This window comes from Manis pentadactyla, chromosome 11 (assembly GCF_030020395.1).
Source record: "Manis pentadactyla isolate mManPen7 chromosome 11, mManPen7.hap1, whole genome shotgun sequence".
In the NCBI taxonomy this organism is placed as follows: domain Eukaryota; kingdom Metazoa; phylum Chordata; class Mammalia; order Pholidota; family Manidae; genus Manis; species Manis pentadactyla.
Window position 1 is genome coordinate 121,891,723 of NC_080029.1, and position 11,988 is coordinate 121,903,710.

Consider the following 11,988-nt stretch of genomic DNA (forward strand, 5'->3'; position numbering starts at 1 on the left):
TCTTCAAAAGACAAAGACTTTTAAAAAACATAATCACAATATCATTCACTCCTAAATGATTCCTTAATTTAATCAAATATCCATTGTTCAAATCCCCAGTTTCTCCTTTTTTTTCTCCACTTGGTTAGTTAAAACTAGGCTCCAAGCAAGGTCCACACACTGCATTTATTCACTCTGTCCCTGAAGTCGCCCTTCCTTTTCTTCATGTAATTTAGTTGTTGAGGGAACCAGGCTGCTTGGAAGCATGAGCATTTGGGAAAAGGCGAGAAAGCTGAGCGCCACAGCAGAGAAAGCAGGACAGAATGGAATGGGGTGGATAGTTCCAGAGAGTCGGGACATCAACCTTTGGGAAAGAGGCCAGGTGTGGAGGCCTGTCCCCAGCAGGGAGGAAAGGCCAGGTCTACCAAAGGCTGGGGTCTGTCCCTGTGATCCCTGATGCCACATCGCTGATGCAGCTACGGGAAGATGGCACGATGGCCTGAGCCCAGGAGCAGGGGCAAAGCTCAGGTTGGCAAAGGGTCAGGGGTCTGGGGTCAGGCTGGAGGTGAGGGAGGGGCCGGGCCTGAGGTCAGGTCTGGAAGGAACAGGATGTCTGTGCTGGGGAGGGAGGGTGAGAGCAGTGCCAGAAAGCAGCTCCTGGGCAGCCCTGGGCTCCTCCCCACCTGGCCCCGTCCCCGGAGCCCCTCCCTGTCCTCCCAGCTACAGATCCGCCCAGGGGCACCGACCAGCTCCCTTCACAATGCTGGTGGTCAGTGGCGTTTATCCCCAGCTACGCCTCCTCCTGCTCCTGCTCCTGGCCCCCCACAGCCATGAGGAGGGCCTCCCTCCTCAGCGAAGGTTTGAGTACAAACTCAGCTTCAAAGGACCAAGGCTGGCATTGCCTGGAGCTGGAATACCCTTCTGGAGCCAACACGGAGGTGAGGGGTTGGGGGGGGACCAGTCATACTCATGATTCCTCAGAGTGCCAGAGGGGCTAACCAGCCCTGGGTGGCTGTGACCTGGCGGGGTGTAGGTCTGCCAGTACCTGCCTCTGCCAGGATGGGGCCAAGCCTGGGACAGGCAGCGCCAGGGGCCCCAGGACCCCTCCCAGGCTCGTCTCCTGCTCCATCCACCACAACAGCCCAACCCCTATCCACAGCCTCAGTTTCTCCTCTCTGCCTCACCTCTTCTTGCCCTAGGACTCCTCTCTTCTCTGTTTGCCTCTTCTTGGACCCCTCCTCTGCCTCTGCCTCTGGGACCCATGAACACACACACACACACACACACACACACACTCACATGCTGTGTCCCAAACACATGGGTACATGACAACTTAGACCAGCACCAAACTCCACTCACTTTGCTCCATGCCGTCGGGTCTGTGGTTGCCCATGAGAACTGGGGGGCTGCCTGGAGGGAGGCATCCTCAAGGTCAGCTGTTGTGCCACAGAGGGCACCAGCCTTGCCCTATATGTGTCTTGGGTGGAAGCATGAGAACATCTCAGCTCACAGGCCTGAATTTAGGGCCTTCCAAACCAGGTCTACAAAGAGATTGTCTCCTATCTCTTCTTTCTATGCGATAGAAAAGGGCTTAAATTAGGAGTGACAAGAAGAATGAGACTTAGCTTAAGGCTGGGCCATGAAATGAGTCCAGGAATGTGGCCTGTTGCAAAAGTGTGCTGTAAGATCTGCCTACCCTTCCACAGTTGGGCCATGGTTCTGGTTTAGAGCCTCCTAGCAGGCAAAGCACACAGAGGAAGCAGATCTGTTGTGTTTATGAGATGTGAGTTCTGAGAAATGGCATGATTCCCAACTGAGACCAGAGCAAGTATCCCTTTAAGATGACAGGCCCTATTAGGAGGGTCTTTGGTCCAGTCCTCCTTCACAGAGACATAGGAAGTAAACAAAAAGGGGGGCTTTTCCTTACAGCACCAAGTGAGGCCCTGCCTCAAGGCCTCACTGCTCTGGACCTTGCCAAGTCTGGGGTGTCACAGACCATAGCGGTGAGCAGAGGCACATTATCTAAGATCACCCAGTGATACCATGTTTACTGTCTATTCGTTCGGTCATTCATTCTTTAACTGGACTCCCATCCCCATGCCCCTCTGTGCCCAGCCTAGAGACAGGCCTGAGTCAGGCTCAGGGGGCCCACAGTCTGGGATGAAGTCTCTTGACAGTAGACAGGGGGCAATCCTTGCCTCCTACAAGTCAGTTCAGAGGCAGTGGTGGCTTCCAAGGCCCCCAGGACTTCTGGCCTTGCAGCCTCTGGGCCTCCCTGCCCCCAGCCCCGGCCTTTGCTGAGCAAACAGGCTGGATTAGCAGTCTCCGGAAAGTCCTGGCAGGGACTAGGCCCTGGGACAGATTCCAGGCTGGCAGGCCAGAGGGGTGGGGCACCAGCTGGGGGGAGCCTCTGGTCTCCCTTCCCCTGGCTCCTGCTAAGCCTGCCTCAGTTTCTCCACCCTTTCTCCCTCCTACCAAATAGGGCTGCCTCCCCCCTCCCCCAGCGCACCCTCACTGATAACTCTCACAAACACACGCTCCGTCCTGCTCCCTTCCTCACAGTTCTGGGGCCCAGGTCCCACCTTTGCTTCGTTCTTTCTTTGCCACGGAATGTACCATGGGTCCCCCACCAGGGCTGTGACCCTCGGCGTGCCCCGCCAGAGTATCTCTCCATGCTCCCCCAGCCTGCAGCCCTGAACCCCCACTTCTCCCTTCTGCCTCTCTCAAAGTGTCTACTGCCCTCTGGGTCCCAGGCACGTCCATCCCCCTCCAAGGGCCACAGTTTCCTCACCTGAGAAACAGGGTCAGACACAAACCTCTCTCACAGTGGAAATCTCTCTCATGATGCCACACTTTGGAGTCAGATGGAGCTGAGCCCTAATCCACATGCTCCTTAACTTCTCTGAGACTCAGTTTCCTCATCTACTAAACAGGGTCTTAAAACACAGAGCACTTGTGGTGAGGCTGAAGGGAGCACTCAGGCACGGTGCCCACATGGGGCTGGATTCGCTGGCCTCCCCTGGCAGAGGCCCCTCCAGCTGTGCTGGGCTCCAGTTCCCACTTCGGTGAATCCCTGCATCTGACCAGAGGGCCTGTTATCTGACGGCAGGCCTTGATGTCACCTCCTTCCTCCTCCCAGGGCCTGGCCCAGGCCAGTAGGAGAGAATGATGGTGGGGGCAGGGAATGGGACTGCCCAGGCCCTGAGCTGCACGGGTCCACAGATGCCATCCTGGGCCCGGAGGAAGTGCGGCTGGTCCCATCCATGCAGAACCGGAGCGGTGCCGTGTGGGGCACGGCTCCTGTCCTCTTCTCTGCCTGGGAGGTGGAGGTGCAGATGAGAGTGACTGGGCCGGGGCGCCAGGGAGCCCAGGGCATGGTGAGTGAGCCCCAGCAAGGTCCAGCGGAGGGGTGAGTCAGGGTGGCAGGGGGCGAGCCTGGGGCCCAGTGTCCTGCAGAGGCCCATGAGCTGAACAGGTGGGACCCGCAGGCCGTGTGGTACACCCAGGGCAGGGGCCATGTAGGCTCTGTCCTGGGGGGGCTGGCCTCATGGGACGGCATCGGGATCCTCTTCGACTCTTCAGCCAAGGACAGCTGGGTAAGTGCTCGTCTCTGGCCCACCTTCCCACCCACACCCTCATCCTCCTCTCTGTGCCCACGGCTCAGACTGCTTATCACCTTCAATGCAGAGCAGGCCTGCCATCCGTGTGCTGGCCAGTGATGGGCCTACCCCTGACGAGCAACTAGGGTAAGGGCCCTCCGGAACGGACCCCTCCCCATGTCCTGAGGCTGTCCTGAGCTGTCACCCAGCCTTGGACAGGGAGCCCATGCCTCCCACAGTGTGCCCCGCTTGCTGGCCTCTCATCTGAGCCGATGGCTGACCCCCTGGGAATCCCTCCCTCTTGGTCCCAGCCATGCCTCCTGTGGAGCTGAGGCCAGAGCTGTCTTGCTGTTCTTAGGAACAGCCCCCCCGAATCCTCCATTCACTCAACCCAACAGCCCGGGCCCTCAGGGAGAGTGAAATGACGCAGGGTGGGGCCTGTGCTGAGCTTTTACTCACATCGTCTTATCTGATCCCTAACACTCTTGAGTCGTGGGGATTATTAGTCCCCAGTTACAGGTGAGGATAGGGAGGCAGAGGTCACACGGCTGTGTGCAGAGAGCTAAGCTTGGAGGCCAGAGCTGCCAGGGCGTGCACCCTTACCCTGGCACCAGCTGCCTGACTGGCAGCACCATCCTTTGTCCCTGATGATGTGGCTCCCCACGCCTCCACAGCCTGGCTGCCTCCTCAGTAGCTGGGCCAGTTCGTCAGTGTCTCTCAGCAAACATCTCTTAGCTCATAACAATGAGAATAATTGCTAACATTTACGGGGCAGAGCTTACTGTGTGCCGGGCACAGTGCCAAGCACTTTACATTCCTTGTCTTAGCCCTCATAACAATGTTATGAGATAGCTTCAGTCATTATTTCCCTCACGTTAAAGACGGGGAAACCTGGGTTTAGGAAGGCGAGGTCACACAGCTTGGAGAGCAAACAGGGATCGGTGAGGAGCTGGCCTCTCCCTGCTCCGTGCTGCCTCCCTCTTGGCTGAAGGTGGCAGCAGCGGGTGCCCGGGGTGACCACTGTGTCTGTGCACCCAGAGAGGCTCAGTACCTTTGGGCTCAGCATGCTTCTAACTCCTCAGAGCCCGTGGACCGGTGCTGTGAGGGAGGCGGGCTGGTCACACGGTCCTTGGCCTCTAGGACACATCTCCCGTCTGTCCTGAGGCTGTCTTGCTCAGTCCAAGTTTGGCAAAGGGGAGAGGAAAGAGAAGCCCCACCCAGAGATTCAGGGCCACTTGGAATTTAAGGGAGGGCTAGTGGGAGGAGGCAGCCGGCCCGGAGATTGAGGGCAGAAACCCCACTGTTGGCCCAGGCTCTGTCCCAGGGAAGCCCTTGGCCTCTTCTGTGAACTCCAAGTCCCAGCACTCGACAGGCAGAGCTGGCTTTCCTGTGCTCTCTTCTGCCAAGAAAGCCGGCTACAGCAAGGGAGACTCAAGCTAGACAACAGGGACATGTCCTGTCCCAGGTCACCCAGCGGGGGTGGGGGTGGCACTGCAGGTCTGGGCAGAACGGTCTCTCGGACCACCCCCACTGGCCAGGCCTTGGGTCCTATGTGGCCCAGCTGGAGTCCAAGCGCCCACAGGGATGGAGGCAGCCGGGAGCTGGGCTCCTGCCACCGGGACTTCCGGAACCGGCCACATCCCTTGAGAGTGCGGATCACCTACTGGGAGCAGAGGCTGCAGGTGAGCGATCCCTCCTATTTTCTCGGGTCCTCTGGTGAGGGAGCACAAATTATAGGGCTCAGAGATACAGAACTGTGTGAGCACCCATGACCCCAGCAGGCTCCACAGGGTCTCAGGCACATGCGTGCCCCACCCACTCGGGACCCTCCTTCCTACACAGAATCCTAATTCTCCCAGAGCACACACTTGGGAGGGCTAGCCTGAGACCAGGTGAGGGAGACCCTCCTGCCGCTCTGACTCCGAGCCCTGGGGCTACCTGCCAAGCTCTCGGGCCAGGGGAGCCAGTGAGTCAGAGGTGGGGGCGGTCCCACTGCTGGGGTCAGGGGAGGATGGAGGAGGAGGCTCCATTTACCAAGGGCTCACTCGCTCCCTGCCCCTCAGGTGTCTGTGAACAACGGCCTCATTCCCAATGGCCCAGAAGAGGTCTGCGTTGATGTGGGGCCCCTGTTTTTGGCCCCTGGAGGTTTCTTTGGGGTCTCAGCAGCCACCAGCACACTGGCAGGTGAGGCCTTCTGGGCAGGTAAGAGCAGGGGGTATACCTAATGAGCCACCCTGACACACCTGCTAATGAATCCAGGTGTGGGGCTAGCCTCTTCCTCACCATCTGATGTGCACAAGGCACTCACCCTCTCTGGGCCTCCATTACCATCAGGGGAAGGTCATGTCTGCCTTGCAGAGTTGTTGAAAGTCTCAAAGAGCATAAACCACAAAAAACTTTTACTCCAGTGATGGAGCCGTAAGTGCCCCTCGCTGGGAACTGCAGGGCAAGTGAAAGAGGGATGGCTGGGAGGGACATTTAGGGGATGGAACAAAGGGCTGTGACACACTGGAGAGTCCAAGTACCTGGAAGGACCCACAACTAGAAAGCAGGGTGCAACCAGGGAGTGGGAGACCTTGAACGCCAGAACTTTGGTCTTTAGACTCCGGGCACTGGGGAGCCAGGGAAGGTTTCTGAGGAGGAACGTAGCGTGGTCGGAGCCACACTGAGGATGTGGCCACTGCACGCAGCAGCCACGCTCTGCGGGTCTGAGGGTGTCACTCAGTCTGCTTCCAGGGCTGTGGCCCGGGGCTGTCCAGCTCCCCCACCTCTGGCCGTGCCTGGGAGTTAGCCCTCACAGCCCACCCACCACTGGTCTGACCCTCACACCTTTCCTAGCAAGTGAGCAGGACAAGGGTGAGAGCCTAAAGTCACCCAGATCTTTGCCTCCTTGGACTATAACTGAACCTAGTAAGTGGGCTGCTAGGTTGGGAAAGGCCTTACTTCCCCTTCTCTCCCCCCTTTCCAGATGACCACGATGTCCTGTCCTTTCTCACCTTCAGTCTGAGTGAGCTGGGTCCACAGGTGATGCCTGGGCCTGCCTCACAGGAAGGGCTGAGGGAGGGCAGCCCAGGGGCCACTCCGTTTCCCGGATGCTTCCGCTCGTGCCATGGTGCTGGCAGACCTGTCGTTCCGCGGTCATCACTACCTGCTCTCTGAGCTCCGCTCAGCGGGCCATCGTCTGGGCGGTGCTCAGGGGTCAGAGGTGACCTGGAGCCAGGCCCTGTCCTGAGGGGCCTCCCCGGCTGGCCGGGAGCTCTAGGAGCACAGGGGAGGGGTCCCCACCAGCCAGGGCAGCAGGGAAGGCGGCCGGAAGAGACGAGCTTGAAGGGGCGAAGGGGAGTAGCTGTGCAGTGGGAGAAGCGGCTGGGTGGCCCTTCCCTGGCTGGCTGAGTGAGTGGCCAGGGAGGAGACGGGGCTCGCGGGGGCCCCGTGGGAGGGCTCCCCTCACCCCCAGATCGCCGTGGGCTCCAGGTCTGACTTTCTGTCTTCTTCCCCCAGCCTCCCCACCAGCCCTTCCTGGAGGTGGAGCAGCTCCGCCTGGCAAGGCAGCTAGAAGGGCTGTGGGCAAGGCTGGCGCTACGCACCAAGGAGGACGTGATGCCAAAGCTGGGCTCCGAAAGCCAGGGCGAGGGTAGGGACCCAGGAAGCAGGCGGGTGGCGTAGGGGTCCATTGGAAGGTCACAGAATCGCCCTCCCTTTGACCCACTGAGGAGCTGGAGGCCTACGAGGCCACACGTAGGCAGGCCCTGGCAAGTGTTCCGTCTTGTCCCTACTCAGGCACATCTTTCCGAGAGAGTCCTGGTGGCAGAAGCCACACCTTTCTGGGTATCCTCTCCAGGAGGCCCCCAAAATATAAGGTCTCTTGTCGCAGCCCAGCTGACTGCCTGTCCCAGCTCTGTCCCAATCCCCAGGGGAAAGGACCTTTGATGTGGAGGCAACACTGGGCAGACACAGCCGGATCCTGCAGGCCCTTCAGGGTCTCTCGGAGCAGCTGGCCCAGACTGAGAGGAGCTGGAAAAAGCAGCTGGGATCCGTGGGCCAGGCTGGGCCTGAAGGAGCCTGGGTGAGTGGCCCCCAGGCGTCAGCCTGCAGGCCTGCAGAAGCGACTCCCTAGGCGTGGCTCCAGCGGCACCAGCGGGCTCCTCTGTCCAGAAAGGGGATCAAGCACTGCATTTAGGAACCTGTCTCCCCCAAGTACCAAGGGGAAAGGAGGGCAGGGTTGTAATGCTGCAGGCTGCAGGATGGGGTGGACCTGACCGGTGAGGGGCATGCAGGAAGGCAGCTCTGCACAGGCCAGTGCCCGCAGACCCACAGTCGGGGCTGGGGAAAGGAGATGCCAGGTGTTTGGATCTGGAGCTGTGGACAACTGACAGACTGAATGCTAATTTGCATGTAGCTCCCCATGTGGTTCGATTCACATATGGCTGGCTTGCTTAACGCTCCGAGGCCCAGAGTCCTTGTTGTCTCTGCTGCTCTCCCGGCCTCTCCCCCAGGGCGTCAGGCCTGGGCCTGACAGCTGGGCCCAGTCGATGCGAGGCTCCGAGCAGAAGGGGCCGGCAGCACCTGCGGGCTTGGGGTTCTCACTTTGTGTCCTCAGGCCAGAGCAGCTGAGGCCGGGCTGGTGAAGTGGAGAAACGCAGAGGAGCCACACTCCCATGCGGGGCGCCTCTGATCCCGCTTCCAGGCCCGGGACCCCTCCTGCCAGATTCTGTCCACCTGAGAGAGTGGTGGCCAGGCCACCTTTGCAGTTCATTAGGCGAGACAGGGGCCCAAGCACTGGGAGTGGACTGGCACGGGCCCCAGGCCTGGATCGTGCCGTCGGGGGAAGAGGCTGCACAGGACCGGACTGGGCCTCTGCCTCCTTCAGGAGCAGAACTCCTTCTGGAGAAGGCAGGGACTTCGGGAAAGCCCCGAGGTGGCCACTGTCAGTGGCTGGGGGGGAGATGGAAACACCTCAGAGAGGTGTTTGGGAGGAGGAGGAATCCCGAAGCCCAGACGGACAGGGTCAGATAAAGTCAGCGTGTCCTGAATGAGGGCCCAGGAAGGGAGAGGGCTGTGCGTGCCTGGGGAGGGTGGACTCTGAGAAGAGGGGGGCTGGGCCCTGGGCCCTAGAGAAGAGGCTGGCACTCCTGCAGGACTCTGCCCGGGCCAGCGCCTTGCTCCAGGGACAGCACACTCTGCTCCGGGCCCTGCAGGGGATGAGGTAAGGCTGCAAGGCAGTGGTCCTGCGGTGGGGGGAAAGGGAGTCTCGTTTCACCGACTTGCCCCTCTGCCTGCCCATCAAGCTTTTAGTCCCCTCCTCATTTCCTGACTGCCCAGCCCAAGACCTGGCACATGGGAAGGGGCTGGGAGCAGAGCTGGGTTTCTTGAGCTGACCTGAATTTAACTGAATCAAGTTTAAAGCTTTGAAAGCCCTAGTTTAAAAGCAACTCTCCCTGGAAGAGAGACATTCCCATCCTGGGGAGAATTAGTAAATCTCAGCCTTCCTTCAGTGACAGTTCCTGAAAGGAGGGGCCATTTTGATGGGTTTCTTGGAAAAAGCATAAATAAATTGGGCGTGTTCGCCCAATTGAGGAGTGGGGCAGTGCCTGACTTCCTCTTGCCTTCTTCTCTGCTCCTAGCATCCCCCTCCAGGCCAGGCCTCAGGAGCGAACCACAGAGCCCTGGGGGTAGGGGGGCACACTGATGCCATGGAGGACGGCTCCAGGCTGGAATCTGGATGCTGGGTCCCCTGCCCACCCCTACTCACATCCACATGCTTTGGGGTGGAAAAATGGGAAGAGAGAGGGGCTAAATCCCCTGGGAGCTGAGGATGGAGGGCAGAGCCCAGGGACCTGGGGTTGAGGCAGATATCTTTAGGGAAACATTTCTCTGAGCTAAAGCTGAGGGTCCAGGAAGAAGTTTTGGGGTAAGAAGTCCCAAGAAAGGGCTCTATGGATGGTGCCTGTTCCCCACCCAGGTGTGCCTCCAGGGATCATGAGAAATGGTTAGGAGGCTTGGGTGCAACCAGAAGGGGTGATGAGTACTCACCTTTGGTTTCCAACTCCTACCAGGGATGCAGCTGCCCACATGGCCTCCAGAGCCCAGGTCTTCTACTTGCCTGTGGGTACCAAGCATCATTTCTTAGAGCTGACCCAGATCCTGAGCCTCCTGCAGAAAGACCTTCGGGGCCCAGCGGTGAGGGGGAAGGCAGGTGTACCCCGGGGGCTCCATCCCTGAGGTCCGGGCTCAGTGCCCTGCCAGCACTCTCGCAGCCTCAGGCCCCTCCTGCCTTTGCTTCCCCTCCCAGGACCCCTGGCAGGCACGGCTGCATCTGTCTGTGTGCGCATGCACACGTGCACTCAGGGACACAGAGCTCATCTTTCTCCGCCCTCTCTGCTCTGGGGAGAGTGCCACTCTGAAGACCACTTGGTCCAGTGCCCTCAGCGATGAGGGGGGGCTGGGAGTGGGCTGTGCCCAAGAGCGTTCAGAGCTTGTTTTGAAGCCTGCTCTCCCCGCGCCCTCGCCCTACCTTGCTCTTTCCCTGGTCCTCACCACCACCACCCTGTTGTCTGTGTTCTGCCCTCTTTCTCATCTCTAGAGATTCTGGCCCCCTGATGATCCCAGGCCCCAGGCCCTCCCAGCTGTTCCCACAGATGGAGCCATGGGAGCTGGGCGGGGAGAACGCAGTTTGTAAGCTACTCCCTCCCCAAGTTTGCTGGACTGGAGCCAGAGTGCCCCAAGCCTGAGAGGGAAGCAGAGCACACGCATGGCCCAGACTCTAGGGCCCCTGCCTCCTCTTGGGTCAAGAAGCTGACCCAGAACCCTACACTGTCCTTTTCCAGAAATCGGCAGCCAAGGAGCCCCGCCCACCTGGCCGGTCCCCAGGGGCCTCCTCATGTCTGCGGCCTGGCATCTTCCTGTTCTTCCTCCTCATCCAGACTGTAGGCTTCTTCTGTTATGTGCACTTCAGGTGGGCTTCCCACACCTGGGCAGCATCTCTTGGTTCTGGACCATAGCTGTTCAGTTTGAGCGAGGGGACACTGCATCCCAGTAGGGACTTGCCTGGTCCACCAGCTGGCAAACAGCTGCATCCAGGCTAGGACCCATTTTCCCAATAGGCTCTGCCCACTACTTGCTCAGCCACTGGTCCACTGGGGTCCTGCCCTCACAAAATTCACTCTCTAGTGTGAGAAACTGGATCAGTAACTGATAGTCACACCGTATACGGTCAGTGCTACATCCGTATAGCTCAGGGGCTATAAGAATTTACAGGAAAAACATTTGACCAAGCTTTGGGAGATCAGAGAATCAACCTGGAAGGAACATTTGATGTGGGTGAAGGTGACTGGGAGCTTTCTTTCCAGACTGACAAGTGCAGGCATAGATGCAGAGGGAACAGCATGAGAAAGGCAGGGAAGCATGAAAAAAGCATAATATTTTGGAAAAAAAGTGGAAAATTCAGAGCCAAGGCTGGGACCAGTTTGTGAAACTGGGCAAAGAGAATTGAAAAGGTGTGTGTGAGGGGGTCACTATTTCTGCTTGGTAGGGGTTTGTTGACTGAATTAAACATTTACAGATGTAGGCTGTGGTAAGGGGCTCAGAAATGGGACTTACAGTCCTTGTTAGAAGATTCAGTGTGGTCTGGGGTGGTCCTGGAGGAGGACTGAAGTATGCTGAGCTTTAAAAGCAGAGTAGGAGAGGGGATGGCCCTCAGGTGAGGAGAGCAGAAAGGTACAAGGTGGAAAGGACGACAGGCTTATGCATTATGTAGGAGTGCAATGGTGGCCATAAGGCTGGAGCCACCTGGACAGGCATGGAATGCCTGGGAAAAGTGTGGTCCTGATGGGGCAAGCCAAGGGAGCTACAGAAGATCCCAGAGCGTGGGAGGTCGTGGTGCAGTGAGTGTAGGGAGGTGAGTGTGGAAGCCTGGTGTCAGGAGCCCAGAAAGAAGAGGTCCAAGTAATCTTCTTGTCTCCTTGGCAGCAGGCAGGAGGTGAACAGGAGCCTTCAGGACTATTTGTCCACAGGCAGCCTTCCTCTGAGTCCTGCGCCATGCATCCCTAGGGCCCTGGGGGCTCTGAGGAGGCAGCCCCTCTCCTCCAACATGCATGCGTGACCCACCGCTAAGCCCTGAAGAAATAACCACTTGTCATTGGAAGTAAATGGTCCCTGGGGGTGGCTGGCTTGGCCAGTAGCCTCTCCCTCTGGGTGCCCAGGTCTTACCTACACCTTAGCTTTTAGAGAATTTCCAACTTTACTAAAGGTGATTTCCCTCTCCCCGAGTGTTGATACGCTTATTTGCCTTCCAGCTTCACCTTAATCTCTCTGAAGGTTTCTGTCTCCTCTGGATGGCTAGCTGGGAGTGCGCTCCAGGCAGACAAGGAGGCCAAGGTCTGGCTTCTAAAGGAGAGGGAGTCACAGCTGT

General features: G+C 58.6%; 1 protein-coding gene across 9 annotated transcripts; it reads left to right on the plus strand.

The window, feature by feature from the left end:
• Nucleotides 1-333: 333 nt before the first annotated feature.
• LMAN1L (lectin, mannose binding 1 like) lies at nt 334-11,840 on the plus strand. Of its 9 annotated transcripts, none has more exons than XM_036907680.2 (13): nt 334-917; nt 3,202-3,356; nt 3,468-3,575; nt 3,667-3,725; nt 5,140-5,260; nt 5,642-5,762; nt 6,547-6,602; nt 7,080-7,212; nt 7,475-7,644; nt 8,717-8,784; nt 9,635-9,758; nt 10,406-10,533; nt 11,547-11,840. In XM_036907680.2, exons 1-13 carry the CDS (start codon nt 740-742, stop codon nt 11,677-11,679), a joined length of 1,554 nt encoding a protein of 517 aa, XP_036763575.2. In that variant the 5' UTR covers nt 334-739; the 3' UTR covers nt 11,680-11,840. The 9 variants fall into 9 exon arrangements, with proteins under 9 accessions (XP_036763575.2, XP_057344959.1, XP_036763578.2 ...); XM_057488976.1 differs by having other exon boundaries at nt 335-917; nt 11,550-11,840; XM_036907683.2 differs by having other exon boundaries at nt 336-917; nt 7,493-7,644.
• The last annotated feature ends 148 nt before the right edge of the window (nt 11,841-11,988 follow it).